Genomic DNA, 22,776 nt, shown 5'->3' on the forward strand with positions numbered 1-22,776 from the left:
ACAGAGAGCAATTATGTGTCCATTTTGTAGAGCGTTTTCTGCCGTAGCCATTTTCTCAGCGTGTCGCAGGCGCAAACATTGAGTGTTATATACCGTATGAACCAACAAGCTTACAGTTACGAGTGAATGGTATAGCAAACTTGTTGTTTCATTTGATAGCAATAACGGTAACGGTAAAGCCTAACCTAAAATGTTCGCATTTAATCTCATATACGCTGTGAGTTCTGTATCGTTGCTCAAGGGCCTCGTAGCAGTCACATTTTCGCAGGGGGTCTCTGTTTTGTTACTGTGTCCTGCTTCCTCTAAGCTAAATTAAACGCCTTCCGAACAGACCTCAGAAGGCCAACCAGTGCCGACCGAGCTCTGTGACATCATCAACCGGTAGGCGTCACTGGTTGTGGATATGGAGAGGCATGTGATCAGCACACTGCCCTTCCGGCTGATGTCAGTTTTCGTGACAAGATCCGTTGCCTCTGAAAGAAGCAGCTCTTCAATTGGCCGCACAAGGGCTGAGCACATTACGCTCGTCAACAGCGCTCGTCAGACCCAGACGGTCACCCACCAAAGTGTTAGTCACAAGGTCGTTGACGTTCTGTTTCTTCAGGAAGCGAATAATCTTCCCTGTCACTCAGTCACATGACAGGTAAAACGCAAGCTGCAAGCCTCTTGAGCTCTTCTTCGGGTGTGTTTTGCTTTCAGTCTTACCAGAAATACCTGAATTTCTGCGGAAGACTTTTCTTAGTAATCTATCATCCTAAGTCATATCTTCAGTGTAAATAGTATTTGCACTAAGAGCGCCTTCATAAAATTCCTCTGCGTTGTGAACTCCTGCATATAGTAAAATCGTCGGAACAAAGTTTCCATTACTATTATACTTCCTTGTTCATCAAGGGAGTATGTAGTGGTCCACTAAAGATCACAGTGGTGAAAACGTGACCACGTAACTTGACGATACTACGTGGTCTAAAAAATTTTGGATTTCGAATTGTTTTGGAAAACACCGCAGAACGTAAATCAGAAATGCCGAACAAAGATTAGTATTGTACTTCTTATGAACAGTTTCAGTATTTAAACCACTTATTCAGCTCCAATGTTAGCAAATGAAATATATATAATTTTCTTCATGTTCGGCCCACGGCGTGTAATTAATTATAGGTTAAATTCCAGTTTTCACCTAGACTCTCGTTAAGTGCGTACAATCGTAGGTGTATTCAGGGATATGTTTCTTTTCACTAATAAATTATTGTACTGGTCTCACGAATATATTTTATGTAATGGCTTCGGTACGTTGCTACAGTTGTCTACTTTACACTACTGTTTCCGTACTAAGTTATCTATAACATCCTCAGTAGAATGTAGTATATATTCCAGATATATTAATTTTATATTTCTATTTGTCATATGTTACAGTATGTTCCGGTTTCATTACTGATGCAAATTTCCCATTAGTGTATTCCAGGTTTTATTAATATTTCTTCATCGTCATCGTTCCTCGACTATGGTTACTAATGCACCATCATTTCGTAATTTAGCAGTCTACTTATTTATTGCTAGATCCTACAGAATCACGTTACCAAACGCATCGAAGGGAAGCAAACATAGACAATAATTAACATCGTTTTCTATTGTCTTCCTTATCCAATCACTTTCTATTATCCTGAGTGTTGTTGTATTCACGGTTTAACGGAATTATTTTAGGAATTATTTATACTTTTGTCTGTTGCACTTCACAGTTACGTCACTGATTTGTGTACTATGAGAGATTGTGCCTCCGTTCAGTGTAGCAGTTCTTGAAATTGATCAATTCGACTTAGTATGAATAATTCTCCACCTTTTTAAAATATTTGCACTTTCTTAGTTGTCTCTCCAACATATTACTTGAAACATAATTGCAATATCACCGTGCCCTAAAGCATTTGCAACAGAAGCTTGAGTCACATTACTGCTCTCTCGATGGTTCCCACTTCATTTCTGCAAATATTTTCACAGCATTATTCACATCAGAAATAAGCGTATTGTCAGGAGTGCCCCAGGAAAATGTGTTCTCTATATACATAAATGATTTGACGGACAGGTTGCGCAGCAGTTGTCTGCTGATGATGGCGTGGTGAACGATAAGATGTCGAAGTTGAGTAACTGTAGATAGATACAACACGACTTACACAAAATTCCAGTTGGTGTGATGAATGGCACCTAGCCCTAAATGTGGAATAATGTACGTTAAGGCGGATGAGTAGGAAGAACCAACCTTTGATGTTCGATTACAGTAATACTAGCGTCCAGCTTGGCACAGCCGAGTCGTTTAATTATCTGGGCGTAACGTTGAAACGTGATATGAGATGGAAAGAGCATGTGAAAACCGTGGTAGGGAAGGCAAATGGTCGACTTCGGTTTATTGGGAGAATTTTAGGGAAGAAAAATTGCATATACGACGCTGGTGCTACCAATTCTTGAGTACTGCTCGAGTGTTTCGAATCCGTACCAGGTCAGATTGAAGGAAGACACTGAGGCAATTCTGAGGAGGCTACTAGGTTTGTTACCGGTAGGTTCGAAAAAACCTAAGTGTTATGGACATGTTTCGGGAACTCAAATGGGAATCCATGGAGGGAAAGCGGCATTCTTTTCGGGAAACACTATTGAGAAAATTTAGAAAACCGGCATCTGAAGCTGACTGAAAAACGACTCTGTTACCGCCAACACACATCGCGCGTAATGACGACGAAGTGAAGACACGAGAAATTAAGGCTCATACGGAGGCATACAGAGAGGCGTTTTCGCCTCTCTCTTATTTGCGAGTGGAACAGGAGGGAAAATGACAAGTAGTCGTATAGGTTACCCTCCGCCACGCACGTTACAATGGCTTGAGGAATATCTGTTTGGTTGTACATGTAGAAAAGTACAATGAAATCCTAGTTGTCCATTTTACTGTCGTTTATCATGTTGTAATCGTCACGTAAATATAGTTATATCTAACTTGGAAGATTGCATGCTGACGAAACTATTTCCGCTTAAATATTTCGAACAGAAAACGCAATTTATTATTTTGTTTTTGACACATTGGGAGAACTATATACGAAGATGAGGTCAGTTGCTATTAAAATTCAGATTGTTGAACAATAACTGAGTATGCTGAGATTGCACTGAAGCTGTCAGTGAAATGGGAAATTTTGTGTACTAGGATTCTTTCAGCCTTTTACATTGTGTTTGTTCTTATTCGGAATAGTTTAGTGTATTCTGCCAGTATGTTCGTAGCCCAGAACAGCGACAACAAAAATTTCCGTGATGTTACTTCAGGTTCTTTGTGTACACTTCTTTTGTTATATGTAAAATCAGTAAGCAGTTCGAAACCCTCTATTTGTTCACTCAGTGACCATACTGGAACCGAAACGGGCGATAACAGAGAGAAGGCCGATGTACTGAATTCGATCTTCCGGAACTGTTTCACTGCGGAAGATCTTAGAATGGTGGCTCTTTTAATTCATCATCCGAATGTGGAAATTCCAGATACTGAGATAGCCAACTGCGGAAGAGAAATCCAACTACAGTCGCTTGGAAGTGGAAAAGCATCAGGATCAGCTGAAACACCTGTAAGATACTATAATGATTATGGGAAAGAATTTGTTACCCTTCTAGCAGCAGTTTATCGTGCTGGATGATTGTAGTTAACGCGCAGCTACACGCAGATGTCCTGTGTAGGCTACAATATCGTATGGCAGAGAAACTTGGCAGAGATTTTAATGCGTAAGTGAAAAATCGATTTACGCTGAGAAAAAATGATTTCAAGTTTGGACAACCGGCTTAGAACTAGTGTTATGAATGCAAGAAAGACGTGTAGAAGTAGCAACCGGACGTGGGCAAAAAACGTCAAACAAATGCTAAAGGCATAATGCGGATTTTATCATCAACCGCCGCTTACACAATTAGCGCAGTACGATCAGTACGAGAAGTCAGCTGCATCCGTAAAACGACGTGATCAGCTGTTGCCAGCAGCAGTTTCGGTGCAATATGAGCAACGTGCTCCTGTATACTTTTCCTTCAAATCAGGTAAAGATCGGACGTGTCAGTGGTAAACGGGTTCTCTTAGATATCCTCAGAGTCAAACGGATTGAGATTAGGTGAACTTGCGAGCCATGCATCTGGGAAACCTATGCAGGTAACACATTCGTGGAAGGTTGCGTTAAGCAGATCTTTCAGTGGGCGATTTAGATCTACTTTGCGCTGTTCAAAATGCAGCAATCACGGGTTGTATAAGTAGACATCGATAACTACAGCCATCACGATGCACTTTATTGGCTTCATAAAAGTATTATCTTCAAGGAATAACGGACCGAGAATATAGGTGCTGGTCAATGCACACAGCACAGTCACATACGGCGAATGCAGTGGCTCTTCGTGCACAGCACGGAGTTGAACAGTACCAGGAATTCGGCAGTCCTGGGTAATCACTGCATCCCATAGAGTAAAATGTGCGTCGTCTCCCTTTAGAATGTTGCCCTGCGCATGTCTTCACATGTCATGAACTTCCATCCATGCCAGAAACGGAAAAGCAAATTCAAAAGATTGCTGCCGGTCATTGGGTCTCAGTTGCTGCACCATACGGATGTTCTACTGGCACCAGTATAAAATACACCGAAAAACTTACCGAATTGTTGGCCACAGGAAGGAAAATTCTCGTGGCACTGGGCGAGAACCATCACTACCCTGGGGCACGTGCTGCATGGCCAGTTTTAGTACCAGCAACGTAGTCAATAACTTCCACCGTGGCAGGATAACTCATACCGTGGTAGGACACCTTCTTCTTCCTGATGGCACAACAAGCTCACCCGTGTTTTCGAAATTCATTATCATCTTCTTCACACAATTGGAAGAAATCAGGGCTCTCCTTAGATCTTTCAGTCGGCGATACTGTCTAAAATCAGCGCTGTAACTGCTGCCATCTACAGAAAAAAGTTTCACTAAGAGGGCATCGTCTCTCATCCCGATAGCCATACCGTCCGCTCGCGTTACGGCTGTAATTCAAACAGTGTATAGCGCCATATACGCACCTGATGGCTACAACTGGAAAAAAATTTTTTCCAGCATAAATCTGTTCATTGACACACCAGCATATATACCTAGTTTATCTGTCATACGATAATTCCAGCCCATCCTGGACATCCTTCAATAGCTGCACTTTAATTATAACCACCCGATACATCGCTGGAACAACAAAGGGTGCCAAGCGACTGTAACAGTGCTCCAGTCATTCTCGAAGAAGGGCCATATGACAGACGCATATAATTATAGGCATTTTTCATGGACGTCAATCTGTAGTCGACTTAAGGAACGTGTTTTATGCTAAAGAATTATTACGTTTTACGGGAACGGAAATCTCATCTGCAAAAATCAACATGGATTCCGCGGGGAGATGTCTCTCCCGTTCCTCCACGGGAGTCATAGCACTGCAGACAACGGCGCTCATGTTTATTCCGTATCCTTTGACTTCAGGAAGGTACCTGACAGCGTCCCGCTCTGCCAGTTACTGAAAAAAATTCAACCTAATCGAATATCGGATCAGACTAGCAAATGGATTCAAGACTTCCTTGCTGATAGAACTCAGCAGGTCTCTCTTAACGGAAATAGCCGATTAGCCGATACATGTGAAGGTATTTTCCGGAGTACCCTAGTAAGTCTGATAGGACCGTTATTGTTGGCAGTGTGTATGAAAGGCCTGGTAGAGAACGTGGGAACTTGTTTAGGACTTTTCGCAATTGATGAGGTTGGCTTTAAGGAATCAGGAACGACATAAGTACGTATCGATTCGCAGAACGACCTGCAGAAGATTTGTGAATGGTGCATGCTCGGGCAGTTGACTCTGAACGTGAATAACTGTAACATACTGCGCATACGTAGGAAAAGAAAGCCGCTACTCTACAATTACACTATTGATGACAAACTCCTGACACCGTATCTGTTCTAAAATATCAGGGAGTAGCCATCTAGAGCAATCTTAAGTAGACTGACCACATAAATAGTACAAAAGAGAAACGCCAGGCAAATTCAGAGGACGAATTTTAAGGAAATGTAAATCATCCACGAAGGAAGTGTCTTATAAGGTACTTGTTCGGCAGATTCTTCAGTGTAGTTCATTAATATTGGATCCTTACTTGGTAGGCCTGGTAGAAGAGATACAGAAGATCCAATGAAGAGTAGTGAGTTTCGTCACGTGATCCTTTATTCGGCGCGATATCTTAATCGAGGTGCTCAGAAAAATCCATTGGCAGACGTTCCAAGAGAGGCGTTGCGTATCACGGAGAGATTTACCATCGTAATTTCAAGCGAGCACTCTCCTGACTGGGAAGAGTCGGACAACATATTACTACGCCCTCACTAGCCCTACATCACGTGAAACGACCACAATAACAATATTATAGAAATTAGAGCTAATACAGAGGCTTACCTGCATCCGTTTTTCCCAGGCGCCATTCGCCAGTGGAAGAGGGTAAAGAGGATCAGTTAGTGGTACCAGAAGTACCTACCGTCACACACCGTTAGGTGGCTTGCACACTATAATGTACATGTAGATGAAACGTATAGGTAATCTATAACTTTTGTCCCAGTGAACTTCCACTTCCATTGAATTTCCATTTCATATCATCAACTCGTTTTGAAGGAGCCTAAAGATTCAATTACTGAATAGCGGACTCGAACGCTGTTTCGTCGTGAGATAAAGTGCCTTGTTCACCGAATTAAATGTACGTTCTGCCAAAGTTGTTTTATTTTTAACAGAAGAGAGAGAAAAAGTAATGTGAGAATTTTTTGCCAGGAGCTTCAAAATTTCAGTACAGACTTCGGTTGTAGTACATTCATTTAATTATGTATATGGGTTTTTCTGAGGTGTTGCTTTCCTTTCATCACTTTCCAATACTTATTCTATATTCTATGAGAAGCTGTTTTCTCTTGTGGTGTTGGCGATTTTAATCTGCACTCCGCGAACTACTGAGATTCATCTGTCGCTTCTTTTGTATAACACAGTGCGTTAATCTAAATTGAAGCCATAACTCGTGGAAACGGTACAGGCCGATACAGCTCTGTTTTATGTTCCATCGGGATTGTCTCATAAAAAAAGGAAAAAAAACGCATACATGGCGAACCACCACAGAATGGAACGTTGTAACGCTTTACGAGTTAACATGGCTACGATTCTGCAACGGACTAAATTCACACTCAGAGAACCACATTTTTCGTGAAATGACGGCTTTAACCTGTTTCAGCTTATTGTAGTGAACACGCCAACACGAGCCTACATTCGCTGTTTCGGACACTGATGTAATGTAAGCTCGTTAAAGTCATATGTTGTCTTGATAATTTCGGCATCTTTCGCTGATCCACCTTAGAAGTCGTTTCTTGACAAATACGTACTAATAATAGCTGTTAATAAAAAATTGCCCTGCGCGACCGCTATGGTTGCAGGTTCGAATCCTGCCTCGGGCATGGATGTGTGTGATGTCATTAGGTTAGTTAGGTTTCAGTAGTTCTAAGTTCTAGGAGACTGATGACCTCAGATGTTAAGTCCCATAGTGCTTAGAGAGTGCTTAGAGAACCTATGAAACACTCTGCCTTCATGGTAATCAGGGACTGTTTCAGTCAATAGGTAGATATTATAATTCTGTAAAATCACAAACAACGAAGTAAGTAACGTGTTACGTGTTTTTCGAAAACAGGTTAAAGTGGTGATAAAGCTGTATGATTCCCTTTACAGATGTAACGAGATCACTACTGAAGCTTTCGATAACATTCTGTTTGGCTGGATACACAGTTACTCGGTTTAAATAAGGGAAGTGGGAAGCCTCCACCTTGTGCCCTGTCCGTGAAAATTATGACTTACGATATCCGGTTTGTGTGCGGAATGTCATCTAACCCGTCCCTAACTAGAAGGGGTTCGATACTGATTAGCCGGCCGCGGTGGTCTCGCGGTTCTAGGCGCGCAGTCCGGAACCGTGCGACTGCTACGGTCGCAGGTTCGAATCCTGCCTCGGGCATGGATGTGTGTGATGTCCTTAGGTTAGTTAGGTTTAAGTAGTTCTAAGTTCTAGGGGACTAATGACCACAGCAGTTGAGTCCCATAGTGCTCAGAGCCATTTGAACCATTCGATAATGATTACTGAAGAGACTGAGGCGATGCAACACACAATGGAAACGATTATTAAGGTAATGACGTTTTAAAAGAAGATAGTTTCACACTGTAGAAATTCTTCCAATCCATATGTGGCGTTCAGCAAACCAGTGCTCAACAGTATTGGTTAAGAACAGTGTTGGTTGCAATTTTTCAGTTTTTTATTTTTCAACTAGGCCTTTCGCCTTATTTAGGCATCTTGAGGTTATCTTAATTTCAACAGTTTTTACTGAGTTTAACGAAAGCGATGTTGGCCTGATATATTCGACGATGCCCTTTGGCTACACTGACTAAAGTATTCTTCTAAGAAATACCAAATTAAGATAACCTGAAGTTGCCTAAATAAGGCTAATCGCGTAGTTGAAAAATAAAAAACTAAAAAATTGCGACCAAGACCGTTTTTAATCAATACTGTTTCACACTGTCTAGAACAATCTTCGCGAAAGGTAGGGCTTCAGCCATCCACAAGGAAAACACTTTTACTCAAGCGAAAACAGGCACTGTTAATAAATTATCAGTCAAGTTATGGTTACAGCGTGGCAAACAACGGGCTGTTACTCTAAAGGCTTTTTATAGCATGAACTCAGAAAACAGTGGTTTCTAGAACCAAGTTTTGTTAAGGCACTGCTGGTTTCGTAACTTATACCCATATCATCAGCTGCATACTTAAACAACAAGATATAACCAATGATAGTGATTGAACCTTTATACATTAAAGACATACCAGAGCCTTTATCACTTAATTATGAGAACAGATGAAAACATAAGTGTAATCACAAAAATGAAAGAGCGGTAAACAACATAGCGGAGGATAGAGAAGGCGCAACCTCACAGTTAAAACCATAATATCCCTAGGTGGGTTGTCAATGAATGAAATGTTGGGTGAGAGAAACCATCTATGCCATGTAACAAGAACGCTACTACAACCAAAGAGGGTTCCTTTCAAGTTTCTGAGACCCATCTAGGCTCTACATTCTCGAAGAAGGACTTTATTTGTATCAAATTCTGTCTTCTAAGAAGAAGCCATTCAAATACTCGGTGTATTATAACAGTGGCCGTCATTTTCGAGAAACTGTTACGTTCTCACTTGATAATTGGGTCGTACAGAGCGTTCTCGGAACTCTTCTCCAATATGTAAGGAAACTGAAAATGATAGCCCCTATGACCTGCAATTTTTCTTCGAAGGGGAATCTGAATGTAACGTTTTGCACACACGGAAATCAAATTAATAGAAAGATATGAAAAGCATCAAGGTGTTAGTTGCGTTAGGGTAACAACAATCCGTAGGAATGTGAATTTGATTTTTATTTTGTGGAGCCCCTTTCTTCATCATTAGAGTTCGTATATGCGTTCATGTTAGCTGTAGTGCCACAAACTGTAGAAGGATTACTCTGTCAATGTACGCCTCATCTCGCTGTTGCTCACGTTGAAATGATCTGAAGGTTGATTACAAACTTCATGTTTTAGGATAAGATTTTTAGACTTAAATTGGACCTTGTAACAACTAATTCGCGGTAAAATGGCAATTTTCATCGTCATTGTCAAATTTTTTTATTCTTTGAAAGAAAGTGATGTTTTATGACTTAGAAAAGTAACATTATAAAATAATTCATCCAGGGAAACGTAAATTTTTTTAAGGGGGCGGGAAGTTCTTTGGATTGATTGAAAATGTCTATTTTACTTTTAATTGATTTCACTTTCTTTTGTTGGCTCGTAGATCTCAAGGGCAGTATGTTCCCAAAGTTTTAATGATAAAACCGTATTTGAAGTGTCTGAAAAAAATTAAATATATGATGCGACATTCCTGCTGTGTCCACTTCTTGAACACGATTTCAAAACTAGGTCCCTGAACAACGATTCCATGGATTACGTTCTAACAGACTTCCATGAGGTACATCTAGAAGATCGTGATACTTATGTAGACAGTCTGTGACTCAGTTCCGTATTTCAGAAACAATGACAAAGCAGTTGCTTTGTTTATGAAGAAGCAATTTTTGTTTTGACTTCCGCTACTAACAGAGATTTACACAACTGTTCGATTCTTATACTTCATTGTGGGAACGTAGGGAGGATGAAGGTATTGGAGAGAATGGGCTGTAAGATAGGAACTTTCACTCAAGGCGTCATGAGAAAAATAGATCTACAGCGCCGTTCTGCAGCTGAAAAGACAGTTGAAGACCTGGTAAAAGAAAGAAGGCAGAAAACAGAAAACCAGATGAAAAGCCTTGTAGGGAAAGAGGATCCTGAGTACAAATCTCGGGCCTTCTGAAGAGGAGACATGAGTAAAATCGTTAGATTGAACTTAAAATTTCTTCTCCTGAAAACCGTCTTTTTAATGTTTATGTACCTTTTTCCGAATACCTATGGGGAATTATGAAATTTTGTAGACTTATTTCCGTAAACCAGTGTATTTGTTTTTGATTTGCCTTGGTCCCGAACTGCTTATTCTATGTTCACAGCTCTCCACCAAATCTGATGGAATGTTCGTATCAGCCACCTGTAACCCGTCCAAAATACTAGCAAGGTCGGTTTTTTAGACCTTTAGTTGCAAAGTCTTGAAGCCTTGATTATACAAACAAAATTATGATCAAAAATTAATAAAACTTCGTACTCGAAATATTCAAGAAACCTCATGCGAGATGCTTACAAAATACAAAGATATTAAACAGCGAAAATTGTGTAGAAATCTCTTACATAGTTTCTGAGAAACAGGTAAATACATTATTTTTTGAAAATAATACTTTTAAGTTCGATAAAGAAGTCCAATACACATAATCCAAGGTACTTAACAGTATATGTGTTAATTTCTTGTCCTGGGGGCTCAGTATTCTTTTTCTGGGTATAGGCTTGATGACGCCGGGGTTACTGAGCTAGGGACTGGTAAGTGTTGTCAGTCCCCTTTCACCATATGTTCTTCATATGCTTCAGCGACCACTGTACTGCGAGGCAGTCGAACATTGGGTGTCACTGGGGAATGGGGATCTTGGATTCATCCCTGGCATCGCGAGGATCGTAAAAATCACACTAAAAAACCACTCAACCTCAAGGTGTGTTTGCGCGCTGATGAGATGCATGGCTGTTGAGGTGGAACCGTCGTTAGCGGGCAACATCTGTGGATCCCGCCGCACCTCAGTTATATAGGGCTTACCTAGGAATGCAAGGATCTGTCTATGTGGAGATATTTCCCTGGCTGTTCGTGGGATGGAGATGATCGATACAGCTCTGATGATACCAAAGCGGGTGGGGTGGTTAGTGCAGGCCGTTAGCCATAGATTTTCCTTTGTTGACTTCAGGAACATCCACAACAGCTCGCCTCCATTTTGGGTGAGTGGCTTTCATGCAAGCGGGATTGGTATCACTCGACCCAAAAGTAGTTGCAGCACATCGTTCAGTCATTGCCATTCCTTAAAGTAGCTCATTTAGCATCCAAGTCAGTAGACACCTGGTCAGAAATACTGAAGATTATGCTTATCCATTGCGGATATTTTAGATCCGTGACTGTTAACTGAATGTAAATGATTTGTATAAAACTGCATCCAGTCACTTTTTTAAATAGTTATGTTTTACTCCTTGAACCGGTTTTCGACCCTTTTCAGATTCATCTTCAGATGGTTTATGGAAGTTACATCATTATTTCTATCATAATGGTGGGTGCTGGCTCTATGACAAAAAGATCGAACACGCTGTAATGTATCGCCATGACTATTGCTTATCAGTCGATATGGATGTGAATTTAGTTTTTTACTTACTGTGACAGTATGGGCAGCTTTTTTCGTTATTGTCCATCTGTCTGCCTCCATTTTGATGTTCAGTTGTTATCACTACACACACTTTCACACAAACTCTCTTAACTAGCACTCAGATAGCGAGACTTTGGTAGCATCCAGCATGCGCTTTACAACTGTTGCTTGCAACAAAATCTTGAGAAAAAGATATGGCATAGGCCTACTTTACACAGAGATGTAATCTGTTCTTTTTTATATGTATTAAAGTCGATACAAGGGGAAATATTTTAATCAGACTGGCGATAACATGAGAGCATAATATAAAAGAAATAAATAAATTACTCCAAGACCAAACAACAGGTGATCTGATGTTTTATTTCTATTTGTATATTAACGTATAATACAGGCCATTTATAGCAAATATTTGAGTCATGATTGGCATTGAATGAATGCCGAGGAATAAATAATACCGAATCATTATATTTGCAATGAGATACAGCTGTTTGTATGACTATGACATTTCTATTTAAATTTAAATTTGTAAATTAATAACAAACCTTCAAATGAACTGTTGACTTATTTCTGTTGTTGCGTTAACTTTATCTGGGACATCAGTAAGAGTAGATTCTGTTTGTTTTAGCTAAAGGTATATGTATAAGAGTTTTAGAGTTTGTAATGGACTAAAGCTGTTTGTATGATAGTACACTTTATATTTGAAAACCAAGAATAAAACTCAAGTGAACTGCTGACTTATTTTTGTTTTTGTTTCTTTAATGATGTAACTTCCAGAAACCATCTGAAGATGAATCTGAAAAGGTTCAAAAACCGGTTCATGGAATAAAACATAATTATTCAAAAAAGTGACAGGTGGCAGTTGTATATAATTGATTTACAGAAATACTGCATTCTGATTCTGTATACAGTCTTCATGTATCCCAGGTGACAAAATGTTGGAGCGTTGTGGAAATAATTCACGATAGCTGGCTGTAGAGCAACCATTTCCGCAACACTTGAACACAGTTACTCTTTTACAATGCTGCTTTAATTAGGTGGAATTTACCTTCGGTCGGTTCCTTCTTATTCTAAGATTCTACCGTTCTCAGCAGTGCGGGAAGTGGCACATGTTAAGCAGCAATTTCATGTAATTCCACGGTGACAGATTCCATTCAAGATGCTGTGTTCCAAGAAAGGATTGCTTGAAAGGCAGTCAGTGTCCTTGTGTTTGCTTCCGCTTTTGTGTACATCTCTAGTTTCGTACTTGTGAAGCCTCAGTGCCTAGTAAGCCAGACGACCCGACAGTTCCTTCAGGTCAGGGAGCCAGCATTAAGAATGTTGGTCCGTCGCAGTGGTGAACGGAATGTATGCAAAGTAAATGTGGCCTGCAATTGTTGATGGTCCAGACAATGAAACACTACCTTGTTGTTTCTAGGGTAGTTCATTTCGGACTTCGAGAGTACTGTGACAGAATTTGCCATAACCGTTTCAGTATCTCCCTAAATTTGTATTAGGGCAAGAAATAAACATTTCTTGCGCCTCCTTCGGAAACTATTTGGCGTCTCTTAGCACTAGTTTCTGCAAGGGGTGTGGCTTTGTAAAGAAATGTTTCACGAATAGCCTGCTTTAAGAGCACATTATGGGAAATCTTCTCACATCAAGAATGTGCAGAGGAGGTGGGAAACCCCCGATTGCTCTTATTTTCCTGGAACGTGCTGACTCCATCGCTATAGTCTAGCCTACCCAAGATTTTTATTTCTGGCGCGACGAAGAGGCACTTTTATGGATTCAGGTGAAGTCAGTCAGTCTGAACACAATCCAACACAGTTGTCAAGTGGTTCAGACGTTCGTCAAATGTCATCTAAAAAATAAAATTCTCATCCAGGTAGCAACGACAGATCGTCCATTTAAGGTGTCGAAGGGGTTTATCCATCGTTGGTAGGTGGCAGGAGCGTACGCAGTCCAAACGGCATAACTTTCAACTCACAGAGGTCGTCAATAACTTTTCAAATGTTTGTGAAATTCTATGGGACTTAACTGCTAAGGTCATCAGTCCCTAAGCTTACACAATACTTAACCTAAATTATCCTAAGGACAAACACATACACATCCATGCCCGAGGGGGAACTCGAACCTCCGCCGGGACCAGCCGCACAGTCCATGACTGCAGCGCCTGAGACCACTCGGCTAATCCCGCGCGGCCGTCAATAATTAAGAAGCAGTATTTTCCGTGTCAGTCACGTCAACTTTGACTTCCTAGTGTCTTGTGTCGATGCCCTCAGGCGAAGATACTTTGCTCCTTTCAGACTGTCTAGGTTGTCATCACTGACGTAAATGGATACATATCTTCCGTCATTATTTTGTTAAATCGCCAGTAGTCGCAGAAAGGCCATTGGCCGGCCTCCTTCTTCACAAGGATAGCAGGGGAACCCCAGTGACTCTCCCCAGGTTGATTACTGTCGTCTTATAGCATCGTCTGCACTTTCTCTTGGGTTATCAGACGTTCAGACGAAGATATTCTATATTAGCGCTCGCGAATAGTAGATGAGGTCCAGTCTTGTTATGTTGTTTTGCATGAGCTGCCTGGTCTGCCTTTTTTCGACTTATTTCTTGAAATAGTACCCTAATGGACGGAGGACGGTTATCACTCACGGACGATGTGTTTCGTTCCTGCAAGATCCCATTACCTGTTTGACAGCGTTGTCTCCAGTGGTATCTGAGCACGACTTGTCGTCGATTACACCAAATTGATCCAAGCTGAGGGTGATTGTTCATCGACGACGCTCCGCTGACCCATCTGTACTGGTTCAATGATCGCTGCGGGCGTATCTTTAGAAAGGAGTTGCGGCTGCTCGTTGGAATTAGTGATTCAAAGCACTCCTTGACCAATTACAATGCTTATGGTCGTAGCTAAAAAGTAATTTTTTTTGTGAACCAGAGCAAGTTTTTCCATTCGACAATAGCTTCACAGTTTAACTAAGAAACTAGTTTGATGACTTGAACCAGAATCACTGAAGATGGCGGGTCTATAACGTTTTCAATGGCGAAAAACCGCTGAGAGCAGTCTTTGTGTGTGCTTGTCGCAATAGCTTCGTCAGTATAGAGCTCTAGTCTTCCAGGGTAAGACTGCTTGCAATGTCCGCAAACTATCCCATCTGAGAACAAAGTTGTGTTATCAATCTGTTAAAGCTACAAATTCGAGTTACTGCCTGATGTCATTGGTAGTTATCTATGACGGATGGACTTATTTCCCATTCGAAACTTTCAGCATAACCCCTTTCGTGTTTCTGAACACAGTTTTGTTTACTTCGCGACGATAATCATCCACTACAGGGCCTAACAACTGGCCTGTTTTGAGCACGCGTACTCGCGTCTGCTCAGGCACGTGCTCGCGAGCAGGTGCAAGGTCGCGGAGTAGGGGGGGGAGGAAGGGAGGGGAGGGAGGGGAAATGCGTGCGCACGTTTGAATGTGATCTCGCGTTCTTAGCAGATTTAACTAGCCATCTGAATGCTTTGAACATTTTACTACAAGGTAAAGATCTGCTAATTACTCATTTCATAGATCGAATACAAGCTTTTAAAATGAAATTGACACTTTCGGTGAGTCAGCTGGAAACAGGAAATCTAGCTCATTTTCCTAAATTATCATCCATGTTCACAAAGACTGTGAACGTTATTAAAATAGTTTAGTTGCCCTTAAGGAAGAATTTGATCAACGCTTTCAAGATCCGACAGCACTAGACAGTGATTTTGATCTGTTCTCCTCTCCATATTCAGCGAATACTGAAGAGATTCATCCTGAGCTGGAACTAGAAATTATTGACCTGAAGTGTGACAGAGAATACAGAGACAAATTTCAGAACAAGAAAAAAATTTGGAATTCTACAGACACTTCCCTCAGGATAGATTTCCTCGTTTGCACAAACTGGCGGCTACAATAATATCAATGTTCGGTTTCACGTATGTTTGTGAACAACTGTTCTCTGCAATGAAATTTAACAAGACGCGCCTGAGAAACGCATGCCTGATCCAAATTTAAACTGCACACTGCGCCTACAATGCACAATAACAATTACTCCGAACGCAGACGCAATTGTAAAGGGCAAAAAGTACAAGATAACCGAGAATCCCACACTTCAGTGACACCTTTTATTGTGTAAAAGTTCACAAATTAATACGAATGCAGAGGTATACACTAAGCTAATAAAATTATGTAGCACGTGTACGTTCTCCTTTATTTGTCTCATTTGTCGCAGTAATAATTCGTGAGTGATATCCCTGCAGGTGGCCGCGGATTTACATTGACTGGCGGCAGCTGTTGTGTGCCCCACGTGACTCTCCCCACTCTCCGCTCTGGTCCGGTAGTGGGGGTAGCGTGCTCGCGCTGCTCCGTGCTCGCTCCTTGCTGCTCACAGCTTGCTCCGCGAGCACGTATGTTGTGAAGCCCTGATCTACTACTACAGGAAAGGAAACCCATGAGTCGACAGCTCGGAAAGTTTGGACATCGATGGTGACATTACTAAGATTTCCTACGTCTTGGTCATTGCCATGCACGGGGATTTACATCTGTGGTGGCCTCACTTCCATAGATGGGCGCCTCGCTTGGTTTTCGTGAATTCGGGGGCTGCGCAAGCGACTGGTATGCCTCTACTACGACGTTTAACTGCTACGGCATGTCGCGAAGCGACCTCATGTTGGGTAAGGCGGTGGGCTTCTTCTTCAGTTAACTGGGCCGAGTACAGATGTTGGTTTACTTTTGAAGATGAGACACTTGTTGAATAACTGTTTTCTTTGGGTTTAGTAGGATACGACGTGCCCAAGCACTAAAAGTGAAACCGTACCGAGGTGTCGTTGTTTGCCCTCCAAATGTTTGTTTTCCTGTACCTGCCAGGGGAAATAGCTGTATCTTCGTTGGTCGGATGCTGTGATGTCGTTTCACGTTTGCGACATATTTTTCGAATTGGCAGAGCCCTGTCTTCATGATGCATTTGACTATAGGTGGAGATTGGTGCCAAAGATCAATACACAACTTCTTCGACGCTCTCGAGTACCTCATGACGTCTGGAGTTGTCATTCATAGCTACTATCTCTTGTTTGCTCGGTAAGAAATTATTGGCTGCCGTAAACTACTATGTCTGTTCCTTACTTTATTGAACATGAGAGAGAGAGGCGAGCTCATGGTGGTTTTGCAAATCTTCCACAGGGACCACATTCTGCAGTCGGCCATTCTTGTTTCGTCTTTCTCTCGATTCGCTAACACGTCTTGGTGAATTCTCTGTCGTCGTCACATTGCTTGCCTAGAGCATGGTACGTGACTTTTACGAGCCTCTCATGAAGTATGAGATTTTCTTAGCTTCTGTCATATTCGGATTTGAAGTTTGACGTAAGTCCTAAACATTCTCTATGTACGACTCTGGAAGCTGTCCTTCAGCTGTTTTTGGCACTGATTGTCGCCATTAGTTGTCTTCAGTTCTAACAGGAAATTGCCCGAACTATTGAGCTTCTCTTCGCTGTACTCGAGCAACTGCTGGGCCGTAACGTCAATGTAAAATTATACATTTACGAGACTCGCTCTCCAGAAAGCACTGTGTCGACCAATTCAGGCTCTCGAGCTGACTTAATTTCCGTCTTGTAATCCATCTGTCTCCTGAATGTACGGGTCTTAGAAATGTTGCACCGCTTATATCCCTGTTCCTGTTCATATAGGAGATGGATTTCACGTTGCCTAATTGGAGTCACGATGATGTATATGTTCTGAAAGACCTGGTGCCTACAACAAACAATGTAGCGTCAAAATCACGATCAAGTTAACATCCGAAGGGAGGGTCTAAATGACGTACAACAACTCATAACATAACAACAACTCAAGGTCAATCCCTCCAAAACCCAAGCGATCATTGTAGGCAAAACCACGCCTTCCTGCCGCCTCCTCGATTTCTATCTGAATTTCTGTGGCCGTCCTATCGCCCTCACCCCCACCCTTAAGTACCTTGGTGTCACCCTCGACCGTCGCCTCTCCTGGATCCCCCACCTCCGGACGATCCAAGCCAAGGCACGCTCCCGCCTCTGTCTCCGGCCGAACTTGGGGTCTGGACCCCTCAACCATCCTCCATACCTATAAATCCCTCATTCGCCCTATCCTTTGTTACGCCCACACTGCCTGGATCTCCGCTCCCCCTACCTTTTGCAAATCCCTTCAGATCCTAGAACGCCATGCTCTTCGCCTCTCCTATCGCATCCGTCTCCCCTCCCCCATGTGGATCCTGTACGACCTCATTCCCTTCCCCCACCTCCTCCTGTTCCTTGAACGGATACGGATACTCTACACCTGCCACAAACTTGATCCTCCTCACTGCTGGTGTCTCCCACCCTCTCCCGCCCCGTCCGCTGCTGTGCCTGTACCGCCATGTCCCACCTGCTCTCCATCTCTCCACACCCTCTCCCAAGGTGGCTTCCGCCAGCTCCCCCTCTCTGATGATGCCCTCCTCCCCTCCCCCTCCTACCAACCTTGATCCTCCCTCCCACTTCCTGTGTTTGTTTCCTTTGGGCACCCTTTTTCCCTTCTCTCCGCCTTCCCTCCCTCCTCCCTTTCTCCCCACCCCTCCCCCGGGCTTCCCCTCCAGCCCTTCCTCCGTTTCTACTACTGTCTCCTCCGCCATTGGCATCCTTGCTCACCCCTCTCCCTCCCACTCCCGCTTCTTCCCCTCTTGGCAGGTCCCCAGACTCATACACGCTATGTGGACATTCGCGCCTCGGAGATCATCGCCATCAGTTTCGCGTGTGTGTGCTATCGTTTTCAGTTTTTTAGTGTACGCCGTCACGCTCACACGTTCACCTGTGCCGTCGAATTCATCAGTGTTATGTGCGCCGTGTCAACATGTTTCAGTGTCGTTACCATCGAGTGTGAACGGCTCCATGTTTTTGTATCTACGTGTCCACTGTTTTTTGCCTGTCACTATGTTTATTCTGGATCTTCTTTCTGTGTTATCTCATTGTCAACTCTAAGGCTGAAGAGCGGCGTAGCATGCCGCTGCCAGCCTACCTGATGTACAGGTATAAAAATAACAATAAAGGAGAAAAAAATAAGCAGTGATTAGACTCCTCTTCAAGCTCCAAACCTTCGCCCTTCCTAGTAACTACGTCCATCTGATCGGGTCCTTTTCTTCCCAACGTCCTTACTACGTCACCATCCATAACACGGATTCCTACACCTATTTCCCCTTAGCCAGTGTGTGCCAACGTTCCGTCCTCTCCCCTCTGTACCTTTTGTATAAGGCGGACATGCCGCCGCCTTCACCTCCCATCCACCTTCTCCAGTACGCCAATGACACTGCCTTCCTTGCCCTTGCCCCCACCCTGCAGCGCACCGAACACCTTCTCCAATCCCATCTTGACCTGTTCACCACTTGGTGCAACCAGCGGTTGCTTAAGGTCAATCCTTCCAAAACTCAGGCGATCATTGTAGGCAAAATCACCCCTTCCTTCCGCCTCCTCGACTTCTATGTCACTATCTATGGCCATCCTATCGCCCTCACCCCCACCCTTAAGTACCTTGACGTCACCCTTGACCGTCGCCTCTCCTGGACCCCATCTCCGGACAGTCCAAGCCATGGCACGCTCCCGACCATCTCCTCAAGCTCCTTTTTGGCTGTACATGGGGTCTGGACTCCTCCACCATCCTCCACACCTACAAATCCCTCATCCGCTCTATCCTCTGCTACGCCCACCCTGCCTGGATCTCCGCCCCTCCTACCTTTTACAAATCCCTTCAAATCCTCGAACACCATGCTCTTCGCCTCGCCTATTGTATCCGTCTCCCCTCCCCCACGCGGATCCTCTACAACCTTACCCATTCCTCCACCTCCTCCATTTGCTCGAACGGATACGGATCCTCTACACCTCCCGTAAACTAGATCCCCCTCACCCACTCGTCTCTCACATCCTCTCCCGCCCCGTCCGCTGCTGCGCCAGTACCTCCATGTCCCACCTGCTCTCCATCTCTCCACTCTCCACACCCTCTCCCAAGGTGGCTTCCGCAATCTCCCCCTCCCTGATGATGCCCTCCTTCCCTCCATCTACCCCTCCTACCAACTTTGATACTCCCCTCCTACTTCCTGTGTTTGTTACTATGGGCACCCTATCTCCCTTCTCTCCCCCTTCCCTCCCTCCTCCCTTTCTCTCCCCTCCTCCCCTGGGCTTCCCCTATCCCCATACCTTCAGTCCGCCCACCATCTCCTCTGCCATTGGCATCTCTGCTCTCCCCTCTCCCTCCCCACCACCTCCTTCCTCTCCTGGCAGGTCCCTGGACTCGCACACGTTAAGTGGACATTTGTGCGCCGGAGATCATTGCCATCAGTTTTTAGTGTGTGTGCTGTCGTGTTTGTGATTTAGTGTTTTTCGCCGCCCATACTCCTTCGTTAACGTGTAACGTCTAAATCATCAGTGTTTGTGTACAGTGCCGACAGTTTTTCTTATTTTTTCGTTTAGTCGGAACGGCTTCATGGTTTTAATTATTGTATCTACTGTTTTTTAACATCCAGTCTGTTGCTTTTTTGTCTTCAGTTTCTCTTTTATTGTACTGCTTGTGGCTGAAGAGCGGAGTAAAATTTTCCGCTGCCAGCCCACCTTGTATGAGTTGCAAAATAACAATAACGGAAAAAAACAGTGATTAGAGTAAAACATTGTCAAATAAAGCCTAGTAGGCATAGGGCACAAAGTCACTCTGCTAGTTAAGCAGTTTAGCTGGTTCTTTATTTTTTGCTTTATAAATTTCAAGCTCCTCTAACAAATTAAGAAAACGGCCTTTTTCCACTCTGTGAAGAATACGCATACAATTTTCTATGTTCCCCATGTAATGACCAGTTTCGGATAAATGCTGTGGCTTCTTTAGCGATTTGTTTTATGTTGTCTAATATTATCCGGTGCATTATCAAAGGTGTTTAATATTTATGTCATTATCTAGTGTATTGGCACTTGAGCTTATGTCAACAACTGTTTCTTAACTCTTCCTCTATTTAACAATCTTACTTTTTTCGTATTCTTTTTATTGATTTTTCTTACTGTAAGGCCTTTTACACGTTATTAGCTCATTACAGACTTCAGCTATTATATCACCCGTTATTTTCGCTGTTCAATTAATTATTGATAACTAATGTATAATGTCATTAGCGACATCTGGTGAACTTACAACACAAACATCTTGTGGTTACTGTGCGGTGGCTTGTTTTGAACAGTAGTGCTACTGACAACATGACTCGTGCATGTGATGTTATTTATATACATTTGACGACGATTGTGCAGGTTCTGCATTTAACATTTGACGATGCCACTATGGCTGCAGTACTTTAGGACTTTCATTTTATGAAACAGGTATGCCTCTTCACACTTAAAGCGCACAAAAACATATATTGTCAGTAGTACTTTTCATTATGGTCTATGTATTGTTTTTAAGCTGTAGACAATCTGCGAGTGTATTTATGTTTTGACCATTTTCTGCTGCAGATCTGGTGATGGTCATTATAGACCGAAACCGGTAATCTGTTAACAAAAAGTTTGTGACCATAGACTTGTTGTCGCATCAATACAGAATGAAACCCCAAGCTTTCGACGGTTACCTTCATCTTCTTCGTCAGGACCAAGTGAAACAGAACATCAACGTCATATTAAAAACAGAGAAATGGACATATTTGTAGTTGTTGAGTGCAGCCTCAGAATCAAACATAGGATACTGTTTGGTGAAACGAAAGCTTTCTCCCAAGCTCCTACATACTGGGATTCTGTAAATAAAGTGGGTGTAGAAATAAGAATGTCGATAGGAACTTCAGCCGAGAGAGAGAATGCAATCTTAGCGGTGCATGTAAGTGAGCCGTCGACGCGGAGAAGAGCCAGAGATGTTCGTTTGAATGATTACGCTATGACAGGAGCGGTGGCGCCACCACCGCTGACGTTGATACCATATGCGACAGAGTGACGTAATTACCGACCAATAAGAATCGGTTCTTTTTGGGTATATAAGACCCACATAGCAGCACTTTTGACAGTCTCTTGCTCCTGACGAAGACGATGAAGGTCTTTGTCGAAAGCGTGGAGTTTCATGCTGTACCGTTAGGCAAGAGGCCCAAGAGCGTTTTATACAACTGTGCCGACCCGAAACACTTTTCAGTGAATATTCCAGAATAGGGAAGTATTACACGCATGAGATGTTTCAAGAACGTTCCAAAGATGGTTCATATGGCGACACTGCAGCAAACTGTATCCACGAGTACACGTGGCAATATCGACTGGACGAGGTGCTACGGTAGCCCTTGTTTATCACTGTGACCTCTCCTACCATTTTGATTCATGCTGGAGTTTAGAAAAACGTTGGCCAAACTATCTACAATGAAACGCAGAGTTTTTGTGTGCCCAGCCTGGAAGTTGTACGTCGGGATGTTGTTGCAGCAGAGAAGCCGGCGCCGATGCAGCAAGACACGCGCAAGGCGTCGGCGTCGGCGGCCGCCGCGGCCCCGTGGCCGGCGTCGGCGCTCTTCCTGACGCTACAACAGCTGCTGCTGCTGCTGCTGTCGCTGCCAACGCTGACTCCGGCGTCGTGGAGCTGACGCGCCGCCCGGCGTCAGCAGACAGCGCGACGGCCGGGGAGCGCGCGGCGCCGGCTCGGCGAGTGAGGCGCGGCCGCTGCGGCCGCCCGCCCGGCTGTAGTGGCGCCTGCCGCCGCCGCTACCCGCGCGACCCCCGCCGCCAGCGCTCTCCTACCGGCGGATCGCCACCACCTCTACTCGATGTCTTTATCTTTGTAAAATAAGACTTAATAAATATCTTTTGTAACCGTTAACGACGAGCTGCTTTCTCCTTTAGTGCCCCACCACTCATTGTCTTACAGAGAGATCAGCTACTCGAGTACGT

General features: G+C 43.4%; 1 protein-coding gene across 1 annotated transcript in view; it reads left to right on the plus strand.

Annotated features, from left to right (window-relative positions):
* The window catches only part of LOC126263246 (igLON family member 5-like), a gene marked incomplete at its 5' end in the record, with an annotated part of 171,569 nt that extends 149,097 nt beyond the window's left edge, over positions 1 to 22,472 (plus strand). Inside the window, one exon of the mRNA XM_049960331.1 lies at positions 22,315 to 22,472. Within this exon, the coding sequence (XP_049816288.1) occupies positions 22,315 to 22,472 (158 nt within the window). The remainder of the gene's footprint in view (positions 1 to 22,314) is intronic.
* Positions 22,473 to 22,776: the final 304 nt, after the last annotated feature.

Source organism: Schistocerca nitens, chromosome 6 (assembly GCF_023898315.1).
Source record: "Schistocerca nitens isolate TAMUIC-IGC-003100 chromosome 6, iqSchNite1.1, whole genome shotgun sequence".
In the NCBI taxonomy this organism is placed as follows: domain Eukaryota; kingdom Metazoa; phylum Arthropoda; class Insecta; order Orthoptera; family Acrididae; genus Schistocerca; species Schistocerca nitens.